At 35.9% G+C, this 13,448-nt stretch overlaps 1 protein-coding gene across 3 annotated transcripts; it reads left to right on the forward strand.

Annotated features, from left to right (window-relative positions):
* Window positions 1-1,554: 1,554 nt before the first annotated feature.
* On the forward strand, window positions 1,555-10,643 carry LOC140005090 (serine/threonine protein phosphatase 2A 55 kDa regulatory subunit B beta isoform). 3 transcript variants are annotated; one of them, XM_072045273.1, is made up of 14 exons: window positions 1,555-2,096; window positions 4,549-4,652; window positions 4,775-4,873; window positions 5,205-5,324; window positions 5,865-6,074; window positions 6,459-6,550; window positions 7,233-7,351; window positions 8,231-8,354; window positions 8,571-8,694; window positions 9,226-9,294; window positions 9,390-9,481; window positions 9,576-9,653; window positions 9,754-9,824; window positions 9,935-10,643. In XM_072045273.1, exons 1-14 carry the CDS (start codon window positions 1,976-1,978, stop codon window positions 10,069-10,071), a joined length of 1,560 nt encoding a protein of 519 aa, XP_071901374.1. In that variant the 5' UTR covers window positions 1,555-1,975; the 3' UTR covers window positions 10,072-10,643. The 3 variants fall into 3 exon arrangements, with proteins under 3 accessions (XP_071901374.1, XP_071901375.1, XP_071901376.1); XM_072045274.1 differs by having other exon boundaries at window positions 5,865-6,071; XM_072045275.1 differs by lacking the exon at window positions 5,865-6,074.
* The last annotated feature ends 2,805 nt before the right edge of the window (window positions 10,644-13,448 follow it).

Here is a 13,448-nt window from a genome sequence, read left to right on the forward strand (position 1 = left end):
TTAACCGATACTTGCACGGGGCAGTACAGCACTTCCATTAGCGTATTGAGAACATGAATTGATGTGTTTGTTTAATTTTTCGATCAAAAAACTCGTACAAAAGAACTATAAGGTGGTTTCACATGATACACAAAGTATTTACAATATACGTAAAGATGTCCATCATAATATTTTAACTCGATAAAATATAAAATTTTCCCTTGAACCCTACTTCATGTTTTCTAATTCATACCAAATCAATAACATCATGGTTCCAGAGTCCGTTAAAGAGCCTTTCTATAGCAATATTTTAATGTAGGACACGGGTCATGAGAATTTGTTTTGTAAGATTACATAATAGCTCATATTATTGAATTGATGCAATTAATTACAACTCAATCAAATCACGACTCGTCCTGCATTTGGAACAACTAGTAGGATAAATATTGTTGTAGGACATGAGAATTTTCAAGAGCTTTTTTTTTTTTTTTTTTTTGGATGATACTGGATACATTTTGTTACATGTTAAAATAATAATACAGAGTCAGAGATGAATTTTGTTACATGATTAACATTTAAAATAGGGATAGTTTCATAAATCTCTCCCGAGATTTTTGACTATTTCACTGGATTCCCTCTAAATTTCAAAAATTACACTAATCTCCCTTGAGGTTAATTAACTTATAACATTAGATCCAATTAATAATTAAAAAGTGATATTAGAAGAGAGTGGACAACATGATTCCATCATTGTCTCTAATCTACTATTTTATTTAATTTATTTAATACCAACTCACACATTAAAGAACAACACTAAAATTTGTTGTTTATCATTAGTGATCAAATCATATATAGCATCCAAAAATTAGTATATCATTTAATTTTTTTACTTAATACAAGATTCAAATTACTCTTTTTAGTTAAATACTAATTGTCCAACATGATCAATAATAAATAATAAAAAACGTAATTAAAATATTACATAGAACAAACTTTAACATTATAAATATTCTTGTTAACACATTAAAATTAATTGTTGAGATTTTTATGATATTAAAATTCACACCTTGTAATATTTTGGTTGCAAAATTTTTTTGATTATTTGTTATTAATCATGTTTGACAATGAATTCATAATTGAAGTGTAATTTGAATCTTACATTAAATGAAAAATTTAGAATGATATACTATTTTTAATGTCATATGTGAATTAAAACATGATGATAAATAATAAATTCTAGATGAGTTAAATAATTTAGTAGATTAGGTACAATGGTAAAATCATATATTATCTTCTTTCTCCTGATATCATTTTTTTAATTGTTTGTTGGGTCTAAATGTTATAATATAATAAATTTCAAGGGAGTTTAATGTAATTTTTAAAACCTGAAGGGAGGCGAGTCAAATAGCCAGAAACCTTAGGGGGAGGTTTCTGAAATTATCCCATTAAAAGACTCTGCTTAATACAGATTTTGTCATGAGGTGAACAGAGGGCTTGATGATCATATGACCGCCGTGTGAGTGTAGCATGACTTGAGAAAATATAAAAGGGAGGGGAGAGAGAATGTGTATTATTATTGATAGAGAGAGCTTAACACTACTGTTTTGCTCCGCCTAAGGCAAAAGAACGGTTTGCTACTCTTTAATTCCCATTTTTCTCCTCTAGAGAGAGAAAGAGAAGAGGGGGAAAAAAATATTTCACTGTCTTTTTTTCTCTAATAAATCTGTACGTGGAGGATTTCTATGTAGAATTATTCGTTGATTTTGGAGTTCGGGGATGATTGAATCTGAATCCATCCAACATTTTACATGAAGCTGCGATCCTTAAAAACCTAGAAGAAAGCGATCGTCTTTGTTCCTTTTTTTCTTTAACTTTGTTTTGTTAATTTTTTAAACGAAGTGATTGTTCATTTTCTCTCTGGCGCAATTTTCGATTGCTGTGATTTGATTTGGCGGTGGTGTAGTTCGATTTCTGTAGTTTTATTGGGGCTAAAGAGATGAACGGTGGTGATGGTGGAGAGGTCACGGCAGCTCCTCCGGCGGGGCCACCACCGCCGCTCGAGTGGAAATTCTCTCAGGTTTTCGGTGAACGCACGGCGGGCGAAGAAGTTCAGGAAGGTACAGTTGCATTTAATTAATTTATTGGACTTTATCTCACTCTCTCACTTTTTGGATCCATAGGGTATTTTGTCTGGGTGTAGTGATTAGGGTTTGTATACATGTTTTTTAATCTGTTTTTTGGATCGTCAATTGTTGAGAAGTTAGTTGATTTATCTGCAATTGGTGAATGGCTAGTGTGGATTATTTCAAGTTGGATTGCATGTCTTTATTTGTATAAGATTGGGAATGAACAGTGTGAACTAAAGTCAATCAAGTCTAGACTAAGTTTGGATTTTTAAAAAAAATTTTCCGGAATGCATGCTGTAATTTTTGGACTAGTCTGGATCCTTGATTTTCTTAGAGATGTTTGAATAGTGTTCTCCAACTTTCTATTCTTGTTCTTCTGTTGGATTGATATTAAAGACCTCATTTTACTGACTTTAGTTGCAATCAGCAATGGTGAGTTCAGTTGGTAAGTATCCTGGATGCGAGCTTTCCTTGTTTTTCTGGATTACGTTGATCTTTAGTTGCCTGCATGGAGTAATTTGTAGGAGGTTGTGTGAATATGCGTAGACAACACATTCAGATTGTCGTGCCAACGGTTGTGGACAGTTTGTTCTGCCGTACTGGAAATCTTGGAGGAAAGGTAGTGACTGTTAGACGACAAACCTTTCCACAAACAACAATAATCTTGGGTCAAAAGGCAGCTCAGATTCCATGATGTGGCATATGATAACTCGCCGCTTCCCTATAATATCAATTTGTCTTCATTGAATTTGGCCTAAGATTGTCAAAGAAGGTAGCATGCTCTTTGCCAAAAATGAGGAAGAGGCGCAAGACGACACACGTGTTGTTGGTTTATGAGCCAAGTGTTCTTAACACGGTATATTTAGGTTTGTGTTTCACGGAAGGGAAGGCAAAAAGAAGGCTGATTTGGCTTACCTCACTCTTTCAAACTAATCTTCTAGAGTCGTTGGATTTATTGATTGGTGGACAGAAAATTTGGTCCACCCATGGTATTGGTAAGCTGCGGTTCACACGTTTCTCTTGCTGGCTGCTATCCGACACACTCTATGGAAATATTGGTCAGCATTGAAGTTTTTAAAGCATGATGACTGGAGTTGTGCGATGCGTCATTTTTGTTAAAACTAAGTACACGTATGTCATGTCTTGTAGTTAAGACTTGTTGGCACGTGAAATTTGAACGTTGACAATGTCTTGAGAATTTTTTTTATGGTGTCTCATTCCTTTTCCTTCTCTGCAAAAGTAAACCCTTAAAGAGGAGGATAATTACGTTAAACCTTCATTTAGATGAAGGTACTTCGCCCATTTATAGGAATGCTTAAGTTCTATCGTGAGCATAACAAGGATGAGATTTTTGAAAATGTTTTCAAAGTCTACCAGGGCAGGTCTTTAGGATGATGATGGAACTGTCACTTAGGGCTTTCTTCAGAGACTTTAACAAAGATCTGCATGGCAGAGGAAATATGCTGGTTTACAGTTATACGCATCATGCCATCCACGTGTAAATGCTTTCCTTGACTAAAGGGGAAAACATTTTTAGCCATGCTCAGTATTGTTATTTATCAGTAGCATTTTGTGGTTCCAAAGTTTAGTTATTATTGGAGGGGATGATGGCAGCATTTTGATTTGAACTGTAAACTGATGGTAAAACCTGTCAGTTGATTTTAGTTGGAATGACTGTAAATTCCCAACACTTGCATGGTGAATTGGCATACCTTTCTTCTGGTTACTTCCTTCTTTGGTACCAATAGAGTTTATAACTTTTGAAGCTCTTTCACCTGCATTATTGCATCATTTTTGGGAAAGCTAGAACACAGGAGGGGAACTCATCTTTGATGTTTCTTAAGGAACTATGTCTGATAGTATAACTTTCATCATGGAGTCATGCAGGGCAAATTCATATTCGTATGAGGAATGGGCGCTTTCATTTGCTGGGTAGCTGGGTTTTACCATGATTATTGGTAGCTGGGTAGGCTTGAAGCTTTGCATGTGTGATTTGTACTGATAAAACCAGTCTTAATCCTTAAGTTGACTGGTGTGGATGCCTTGAGTTAACACATTAAAAACTGCAAAAGCATTTTCTATCATCATGACTGTAAGTACATTTGGGCTTTTGGAAAAAAATTTAGGCCAGTCATGAAGAATGAATTAAGAGATTGGTGAAAAGTATTTTCAGATGATCTATGTCTGGTTTTCAATTCTCTTTATTTTACATACTAAAGCTCTTTAGCTTTCTCATCTAAATTCATTTGTCCTTTTCAGAAAGGACAATGTTTCATGAATGTTGTTTGCATGATGTTTTGAAGTTTGAGAATCATGGCAAAGTGGCTATTGACAAGAACTAGTGTTTATGTCATAATATTAGTCGCATGATCATCTTGATAAGTTTGATATTTGATAACTGCTGGACGGTGTTTTGTAATCTTTTCCTTGTCCTTATTTGCAGTTGACATCATCTCAGCAATTGAGTTTGATAAAACTGGCGACCATCTTGCTACCGGTGACCGTGGAGGCAGAGTGGTGTTGTTTGAGAGGACAGATATGAAGGAGGTATTTTTATGCACTACATATTTCGTTTATGGTACATTTGAGCAAGTAATTGTTGCCTAAGAAAGTAGAGAAATACAAACAATTCTTACTTATTGTATTATTTTCTCTTGCAACAATCATAGCATGGTGGAAGTCGAAGAGACATAGAAAGGATGGATTATCCAGTGAGTCGGCATCCAGAATTCCGTTACAAGACAGAATTCCAGAGTCATGAACCTGAGGTATGCCTTTATTATGCCCTTCATTTACCTCTCTAACTAAATGTTAAACAATAAAAGAACTGCCAAATGTTGTCAGAGATTTTTTTATTTTTCTTAAAATGTACGCAAAAGGCATGGTAAAAGAAATTTATATGTGAAATGTAATGATTAGGGCGATATTTTTTAGACTTCATATTCCTGGTAAAATTCTTAAGCACACTTGTCGGGTACTTTTATGTCAGGCTCCCTCTTCTAGCAACCCTCCAACTATGCTTAAAATTGCACCCAAAAAAGAAAAAAAGGGTTAATGCTATGCCTGTATCTTTAATGTCTTTGCATCTTTTATGTTCAGTTTGACTATCTGAAGAGTCTGGAGATTGAGGAAAAAATCAACAAGATTCGGTGGTGCCAAACAGCTAATGGTGCCCTCTTTCTTCTGTCCACTAATGATAAAACAATCAAGTTTTGGAAGGTAAATCACCTAGATCCACTATTATTGGATATGTCAATAATTATGCAAACTGTCCTATCTGATTTGACATTTTAATGAAACTATGAGCCCTTTCATGTGCACGGAGCATCTTTTTTTCCCTTTAATATTTATCTGCAGGAATATATGCTCCTGTACTATGCCTATTTTGGCTCTGCATGATGTTGAAGGATTCTCTTTCTTGCTACTGATTGTGCATCCTTTATGACCTCTGGCTTTCGTGTGAAGTACTCAGTAAAGCTGTGTTCGTGCAATATTAAAATTTCTCCTCTTGTTAGCACCCAGTAAAATTTCTTGAGTAGTCAACCATTATATCATGCTTCGATGCGTCTTTTGGGCACTAAAAGTTGATCTATTGTCGAACTTTCTGTTATGATTGTAGAGGGCCTATGAAGAGTGTGCTTTACATCCTTTTTGGTTCAATACATTTGGAAGTTGTGGATCAACACATTGTTTATGATCTTTTGAATTTTGATAGCAAAAAAATTTGCTAAGTTCGTTTCCATTTTTGAAATAAAACAGGTCCAAGAGAAGAAAGTCAAGAAAATTTCTGAGATGAATATTGATCCATCTAAGGTTGTTGGAAATGGTAGTGCTTCTAGTTCTACTGTTTCATCCAGTCCTAAGCCATATCTTGCAAATGGAGCCTACCCCGATAGATCATATAGTTGCTTGAACAATGACATGACATTTCCACCTGGGGGCATTCCATCACTGCGTTTGCCTGTGGTAGTTGTACTTCTTCACAGCTTACAGCTTTTGCGAGATTTTACATTATTTCTTGGACAATATGGTTGTGTACTAGTTCAAATTACATCCTTAAAGCAGGCCACTTTGCTTTACCCAAGTTGACATTTCCTGATATAAACTTTTATTTTGTCACTTATCCAACATATGATACTGACACAAGCACCATTGCAATTTGAACTAGATTTTGACTCAATCTTCTGAAAAAGCTATCACAATCAGGAAGTGCTTGTATCTAGGGTAGTGAAACATGAAGAAATACATTATCCGACTCTTAAATGCTACTTTCAGCTTTTGCATAGGTGGCATTAGTTTTCTTGATCAAATTTGTATTTTCCAACTTAATTATATTTTGATTGTATAATGCAGGTTACAAGCACTGAAACCAGTCTTGTTGCAAGATGCAGAAGGGTTTATGCTCATGCTCATGACTATCATATTAATTCAATTTCAAATAACAGGTAAGTATTTGCTATTTGTTAGTTTTATGACTCTCTTTGACACTTATTTGACTCTTGTTATGTAATGATGTTGAAGCACTTCCGATTAAGGATTGATGATATCTCTTGGCTAATGATGTTCTTGCTAAAATTACAATGGAGCAAGAGCTTTTACAATTTTTGTTTTGTGCAAACTTCTCTCTTCAATTTCTCTTTAATTGGACTCCTGGTCCTCGTTTTCTGCTTTTTCTATTTCTTTTCTGAGGGGGAGGAGGGTGGGGAGCTCATATTGGCTGGGATACTTGCAGAATAACACATGCAAGGACTAAGAATTTAGATGGATGAAGGATCTAAAGTACTAATTGAAAACGATGCTGATAAACTTTTAGATGGAACAGTTATGCTGGATGTTATATGTTCTCGCTAAATAATCTGGAAACAACCTTTTTGGCAAAAAAGGAGCAATGACAATTGACCTGTGTTGTTGTAGATTCTGTAATTAATACTTCATGACATTTAGTTGTTTACAGATAGTGTTGAATTTGCTTGTGACACATTGTGAATGAGCTTTTAAGTTGGCACTATTCCAGTTGCTGCTACCATCAGTAGTAGTTCCTCTTGCATTCTGCTATTTGATTGCTTGAAAATTTTCTACAGCTTTTATATGTAGTTAGCCTGTTTCTGAAACCTCTTTCTGTCTCAGTGATGGTGAAACATTTATATCAGCTGATGACTTACGAATAAACCTTTGGAACTTGGAAATTAGTAACCAAAGTTTCAATATAGTTGATGTTAAGCCAGCAAATATGGAGGATCTAACTGGTAAGTTTTTGCATTTTGATTTGAGTAGTCTCATACAATAGGCCAGTTTTTGCATGTTAATTATTTCTTTTTGCACCTTTGCTTTTTTGAAGAAATAAATATTATAAATGATTAAGATGATGCTACTTACTTAAAAGGATCATTTTACATTTTCGTGCCATTCTTGTGCTGTCATTTGAGTGTTTTTTCAGCAGTGTTAGAAACTCTCACTTTAGATGTCATTTGTTTGAGATGTCTCTACTTCAGTATATTTGCACAAACCATTATTCCTAGTATTATTTGATCAGTATCAGGTCAGAAATGCAATTTGTTACATAATGGCTTGTACAATCTTCATTTATTTATTTACTTATTTTTGGAGATAAATAGAGGTTCTTTTGTAACTGAAAATCTTATGGGAAATATCAATTAGAGGACCCGTCACATAATGATTCTTTTCTCTCCGAATCCATGATAATTCCTGTTGTAAAAGCAAGCATCAGTTATGTTTGGTTTTTAGTTTGTTCTCATTATTATGGTAAAATTTCAGTACTAGAATCGCATACATCCTTTTGTATATATGTATAAAATATAGTGCAAATTCTTGTTTATTTCCATATTTGTTCATTGGAATGTGATGTTCAATTGCAGGTGTATGTACGGTAATCTTTTCCTGACAAAACTAAAATTTAAGTCTTAATGATGCTTCCTTTGTTCAAAGAAAATTGATCTTGTATGCTAAAATATGAAGCAAAGAGTAGATGATTTTGAAAATAAAAAATGTGTTTATTATCTTTGGATTTGATTACTCGCTCATATTCTCTCTTGCATTCCTCATTTATGCATGTATTTTCTTGTCAACAACATTTTGGTGTAGGCATGATCTATGTTTTCTTGCAGAGGTCATAACTTCAGCAGAGTTTCACCCTACCCACTGTAACATGTTAGCATATAGTAGTTCAAAGGGATCAATTCGTCTGATTGATTTGCGGCAGTCAGCTTTGTGTGATTCACATTCTAAATTGTAAGTGCTAAAGATTGCATGTTTGTCTTCAGCTACTTCACATGAAAGTTAAAAATGTTTCAGAAAATATGAATTTAAAAATTGGCTGGCAATTTGTGAATCAATTCTCTCTCTTTAAGAAAAAAAAAAAGCATTTTTCACTGAATTCTCTCTTTAGATATAATTGTGTTGATGCTGAATGCCCAGTGGATCTCAAGATATTCCTTTTGTACACAGGTTTGAGGAACAGGAGGCACCTGGTTCAAGATCATTTTTCACTGAGATAATAGCTTCAATTTCAGATATTAAATTTGCAAAGGATGGTAGATATATTCTTAGTCGTGATTACATGACCCTTAAGGTTTGGTTTTTGGGCTTTATCCCCTCCTTTTGGCTTTAAACAAGATTCTACATATTACTGTACAGATGCATGCTTTTCCTGTTAATGTCCTGATCCCACTCTATGTCCATTTTTGAGAACAGGATTATGGCTTCTGCATATATGATTTTCTGTGTCCTTGGTACATAAATTTGTATTGTCAGATCCTTAGATTACTGGAGTGGAGACTCTGACGAAGTAGTACCTTTTGGGTCATTTACGTTTAGATCTTGCTGAGTGCAGTTTTATCTTTTGGGAAATGCATGATGCTACCATACACTTTTTGCTTGGCGTTTGCAAGCCTAATGTGATGGTTTATACATAATTTGCTTAAGAAAACTTCTTTGCTTTCATATTTCCTTGCAATATTTGAAACTCGAGGCTCTCTCTCTCCGTTATCCCTGGGGAAACTAGAATGAATTTGGTTGTTTTACAGGCACAGGAAACACTAATGAGAAGCGTAGGGCTGTTTTAAATTTCGTTTCTGACTGATATTTTACCTTTTTTGTTCAGCTATGGGACATTAATATGGATTCTGGTCCTGTTGCAACCTTCCAGGTTCATGAGTATCTAAGACCAAAGGTGATTTACCTGAGTTTGTCTAGCTTCTTTATCAGAAAATTTTGACACTATTGTTGCATCTCGGAACTGATTAATCTACAATCATCAATATCCAGCTGTGTGACTTATATGAAAATGATTCCATCTTTGATAAGTTTGAGTGTTGCCTGAGTGGTGACGGTCTGCGTGTGGCAACTGGTTCTTACAGGCATGTAGTGAACTCTCCTCCTGTTGTTAATTCTTAGTAAATTAAGTAATTGCATGATTTATAAAATCTGATTGCCTATATATATGTGTTCCAGCAATCTCTTCCGCGTTTTCGGTTGTGCGACAGGTAGTACTGAAGCAGCTACTCTTGAAGCAAGCAAAAACCCAATGAGGTAATTTTGCTGCAATTTATGAAAAGTTTTAACAGCTGATTTAAGTTGAATTGGTATTTGTGATGTTGACGACAAAATAAATTGGTATCAATTTGTTTAGGAGACAAGTCCAGACTCCTACAAGGCCTTCAAGATCCCTGAGCAGCAGTATTACCCGTGTTGTGAGAAGAGGTAATTGCTTTTATTGAAAAGCATATCGTGTTAGTTACCGAATCATTTGGTGCATTTGGTGCTTGTGCACTTGGATATATTCATGAAAAAATCTGGGATATTAATTTCAGGAGCAGAAAGTCCAGGAGTTGATGCAAATGGGAACTCGTTTGATTTTACAACGAAGCTGCTCCACCTGGCATGGCATCCAGTGGAAAACTCAATTGCTTGTGCAGCTGCCAACAGCTTGTACATGTATTATGCGTGAAAAGTTGGCAGCGAGGGGATTGTGTTGATCATTGCATAGTTGACATTTTTGGGTTGCTCTTCAAGAAGGCCTATTGGACTCGGCTCTACCTCCAAATGCATCATAACCTTAGCACATGCTTCTAATGTTGGGGAACAGAACAGGAAATTGTAGGATCAAAGAATAGCGAATTGTCATTGTCTCTGGGAAACCGGCTACCTTTCTTTCATCTTCGTCTTCCCATTTTCTGCTTCACCCTATACTTTAAATTGTTTCCCTTTCTCTCCAAAGGAAAAGATGCAGTTCTGTTCTTGTTGTGTTGGGTCGAAGTAAGGAAAATTTGTGATTGTAGCTCTCCTACAAGTAAAAACTAAAGGATGCCCTATATGCTACTAGTTTTAAGGTATATGTAGTTTTTACTCAAAATCTTGCTGGGAAGGAGCTGCTGCTAACTTGCAGGGCCTTAAGAATATTTTCGTTTTTATAGCATTATTTTTTGTAGGACCGTTTTAGCTTTTTTGCTTTTGCCAGACATTAACTAGTTAACTATTTTTTTGTAAAAGAAATTCAAGGTATTCAGGCTTTTTTGGTCATTTGTATTTTTACATGCATCTTGTGTAAGAGATTGTAACAGCCAAATTGTAGTATTTACCCATTTGCATTTTTGCCGCTGCCTTGGGGTTGATAGCTGGCTGCTAATGACTGCATGACATTCTTGTTGGTGACTTGATGAGAAATTGGTTCTTGTTCCATAGCGCAAGGTTTCAGCTGTAAGTCTGTTTATTATGCGTCCTTCCTGTCATCCCGGCCGGAGCAAAGGCCGATGGATGTGCTGGTTTCTTTGCCAATGGAGTGGGGTGGGGGAGTGTGTTTATGGGTTTGAGCCCAAGGTCTGTTCATCTGGCAGAGTTCGTAAAAGGCCTCGCTCGGCTTGAGAACGTAGTCTCCAAGGTTTTGCCTAGTAGTTCTGAGACAAAAATAAAATACTTCTCGACCAAGGTTCATCGACCAACAAAACCATGCATATTGGCTCGAATGAAACTAAACCACTCGTACAGCGAATGAGATAGTATTCAACCGAAGTTGGTGGAGATACTTTCTCCTCCAAAAAGAGCCTCTCATGTCGGGCGGATCCCCCATGTTAATTTTCATCACTGAGAAGGATGTGTATAATGGTGTATAAATATATATCATTCGTATACTTTCATTGATAGCATGCAGCATCATAGTTTTAGCTGCCCAAAAAGGAAAAAAAAAAAGTGTGTATTAATGGTGAATCTTTTTCCTTTTAATTCGAAAGGAAAATGATCGATACATGGAAAAGCATATTCAACATTAACAAAGTTAAATAAATCCGAAACGAAGACACCCCAAGACTTAATAGAATTTAAACTTACTTCACTAAACCAAAGTCATAAATCATAAGGTCGATCCTTAAAAGCGAACCCCTTAAGTGGACGCATTTCAGCAAAGATAGATAGAAGTAGAAGTGACTCCTGAGATGGGATTTGAGACCTTCTCCATCAAGCCCACCTCTTTTTATGCTTCCAGCCGATCCATCGTCATCACCATATTCATGGAGTTGGGATGATCACTTGTGTTGGTAGCGGTCGCATCATTGGCTAGCTTAATGGTGGTTGGTGTTGTTGAAGAAAGAATCAGTATGAAAGCAACTACCATTATTTCTGATGTAGTCGATCTACTAGTATAGTTGATCTGTTCTTCCCACTTTCCTGGCCTTGTGGTTTCTTCTTGGTTTTCCTTAGGCTTTTGCGCTCTTCTTTTGGTGGCATTCCAGTGATTTTTGGTGCTTTACTCGCTTTTTCCTGGGATCAGCTAGGCTATTTTGTGTCCAGCTGTTGCCAAACTTCATATGGGCTTCAATTTCTTTTTCACTCACATTGTTCTTCTGCAGCAACAAATTAAAGAAAGAAATCCAAATCCACACATACATATTAACAAAGTTTCAGGTATGATGGATTTTGTACTAATGCAGGAGTAGCATACGGTATAAATTAGGCATTAAAATAATTCAAACAGAACCCTCAATGCTGCTACGTTAGTCTATGATGTACGAATGAAAACTTTTATTGCATGATCAATCAAAAAGTGATTGAATCTTAGTAGCTCCATTCTTTCTGTGAATGTCCAAAACAAAAAGAACGAGTGAATGGAAAAATCATCAATCCCGATCCTTATCGATCGGCATATCTTATACAGTGGAAAGAAGAGATGCTCTTTCCCGAAAAAGGAAACAAATAGTTTCTTTTTCCTTAATGGAAAATTTGAGAAGATTTAGCTCAGAATCCAAAATAAATATGCAAATAAAACCGGATCAGGTTACTGGGGGATAAAAAATAAAAGGCAAGCACGATCAAAGTGAATTCATGAAAAACCGTGAGTACATAAATAAATTAAAGTTAAGACAAGACCATGATGTACGGACGAAATGATGAAAGGGATCATGCCGCGACTAACAAGCCTGTCCAGTTTTTTTCAGGACAATTGCCATTTTGCAATGGATCTAATATCCAGAAATTAAGGACTACTACTCTCCCGCAATCATAACCCTGATTTGCAAATCTAACGTCGTCGGGATTTTTCCTTTTAGAATTTTGGAGATGCCACCAATTGCTTAATTTAGAAATCAAATAAACTATCAGATGAGTGAAAAAGTAACAAGTGAGTTACGAAAACCATGAAAGAGATGCACTAAATGTTGCGAATCATGGAAGTGAAGTTAAGATGGTAGACAAAAAGAACCACCTTAATATCTGGAAGCAAATGATGATGCCACCTTTCTTGACACTGTTTACTGGTTCTAGAGACCATTTTTTCAGCAATTTCAGTTTATTGCATACTCCATAGGACCAAAAATAAAATTAAAAAAAAAATTCAGAACATAACTAACTAAAAATGGTTATCAGTACAAACTTATAGGTTAAGAAACAAGATAAAGATTCACACGGAAAGCTCATCTGTGAAACCTAATTGTGTAGAATGATTACCCGCGGGATTTTTGGGGGAAGGGAAGGAAAAGAGCTAAGAAAAGTACAGGAGATAGGAAAGACCTTGATGTTTACAGGTCTTCTTCACTAGTCCATTCACCCTTGATCGAAGTGGCAGAGAAGCCACGGTCGACCATTTCCACTCCTCCTGGAATACATGGTGCCAAATTCTCTTTACCTCTTGAGCCAGAAACATTGGGATCCCTGACTTGAGCACTCCAGCTTCGGTTTCGTTGTTCATTCGAGAAAATCCTTGCACCACCAACAAAGGTTCTGTGCGTCATGCAATTTAATTACACATCTCCTCTAGCGAGGTTACTTGCTGCATCATTAGAAGTACTAGCTAGTACCGCCAGAAGAGGAAGCAGGATTACGACTCGCATTATTATT

This window comes from Coffea arabica, chromosome 4c (assembly GCF_036785885.1).
Source record: "Coffea arabica cultivar ET-39 chromosome 4c, Coffea Arabica ET-39 HiFi, whole genome shotgun sequence".
NCBI classification, from domain to species: domain Eukaryota; kingdom Viridiplantae; phylum Streptophyta; class Magnoliopsida; order Gentianales; family Rubiaceae; genus Coffea; species Coffea arabica.

Coding starts and splice junctions, on each gene's coding strand:
- LOC140005090 (XM_072045273.1), top strand. CDS start 1,976: ATGAACGGTGGTGATGGTGGAGAGGTCACGGCAGCTCCTCCGGCGGGG. Junction 6,551..7,232: donor AATTCAATTTCAAATAACAG/GTAAGTATTTGC, acceptor TTTCTGTCTCAG/TGATGGTGAAACATTTATAT. Junction 9,482..9,575: donor GTGGCAACTGGTTCTTACAG/GCATGTAGTGAA, acceptor TATGTGTTCCAG/CAATCTCTTCCGCGTTTTCG.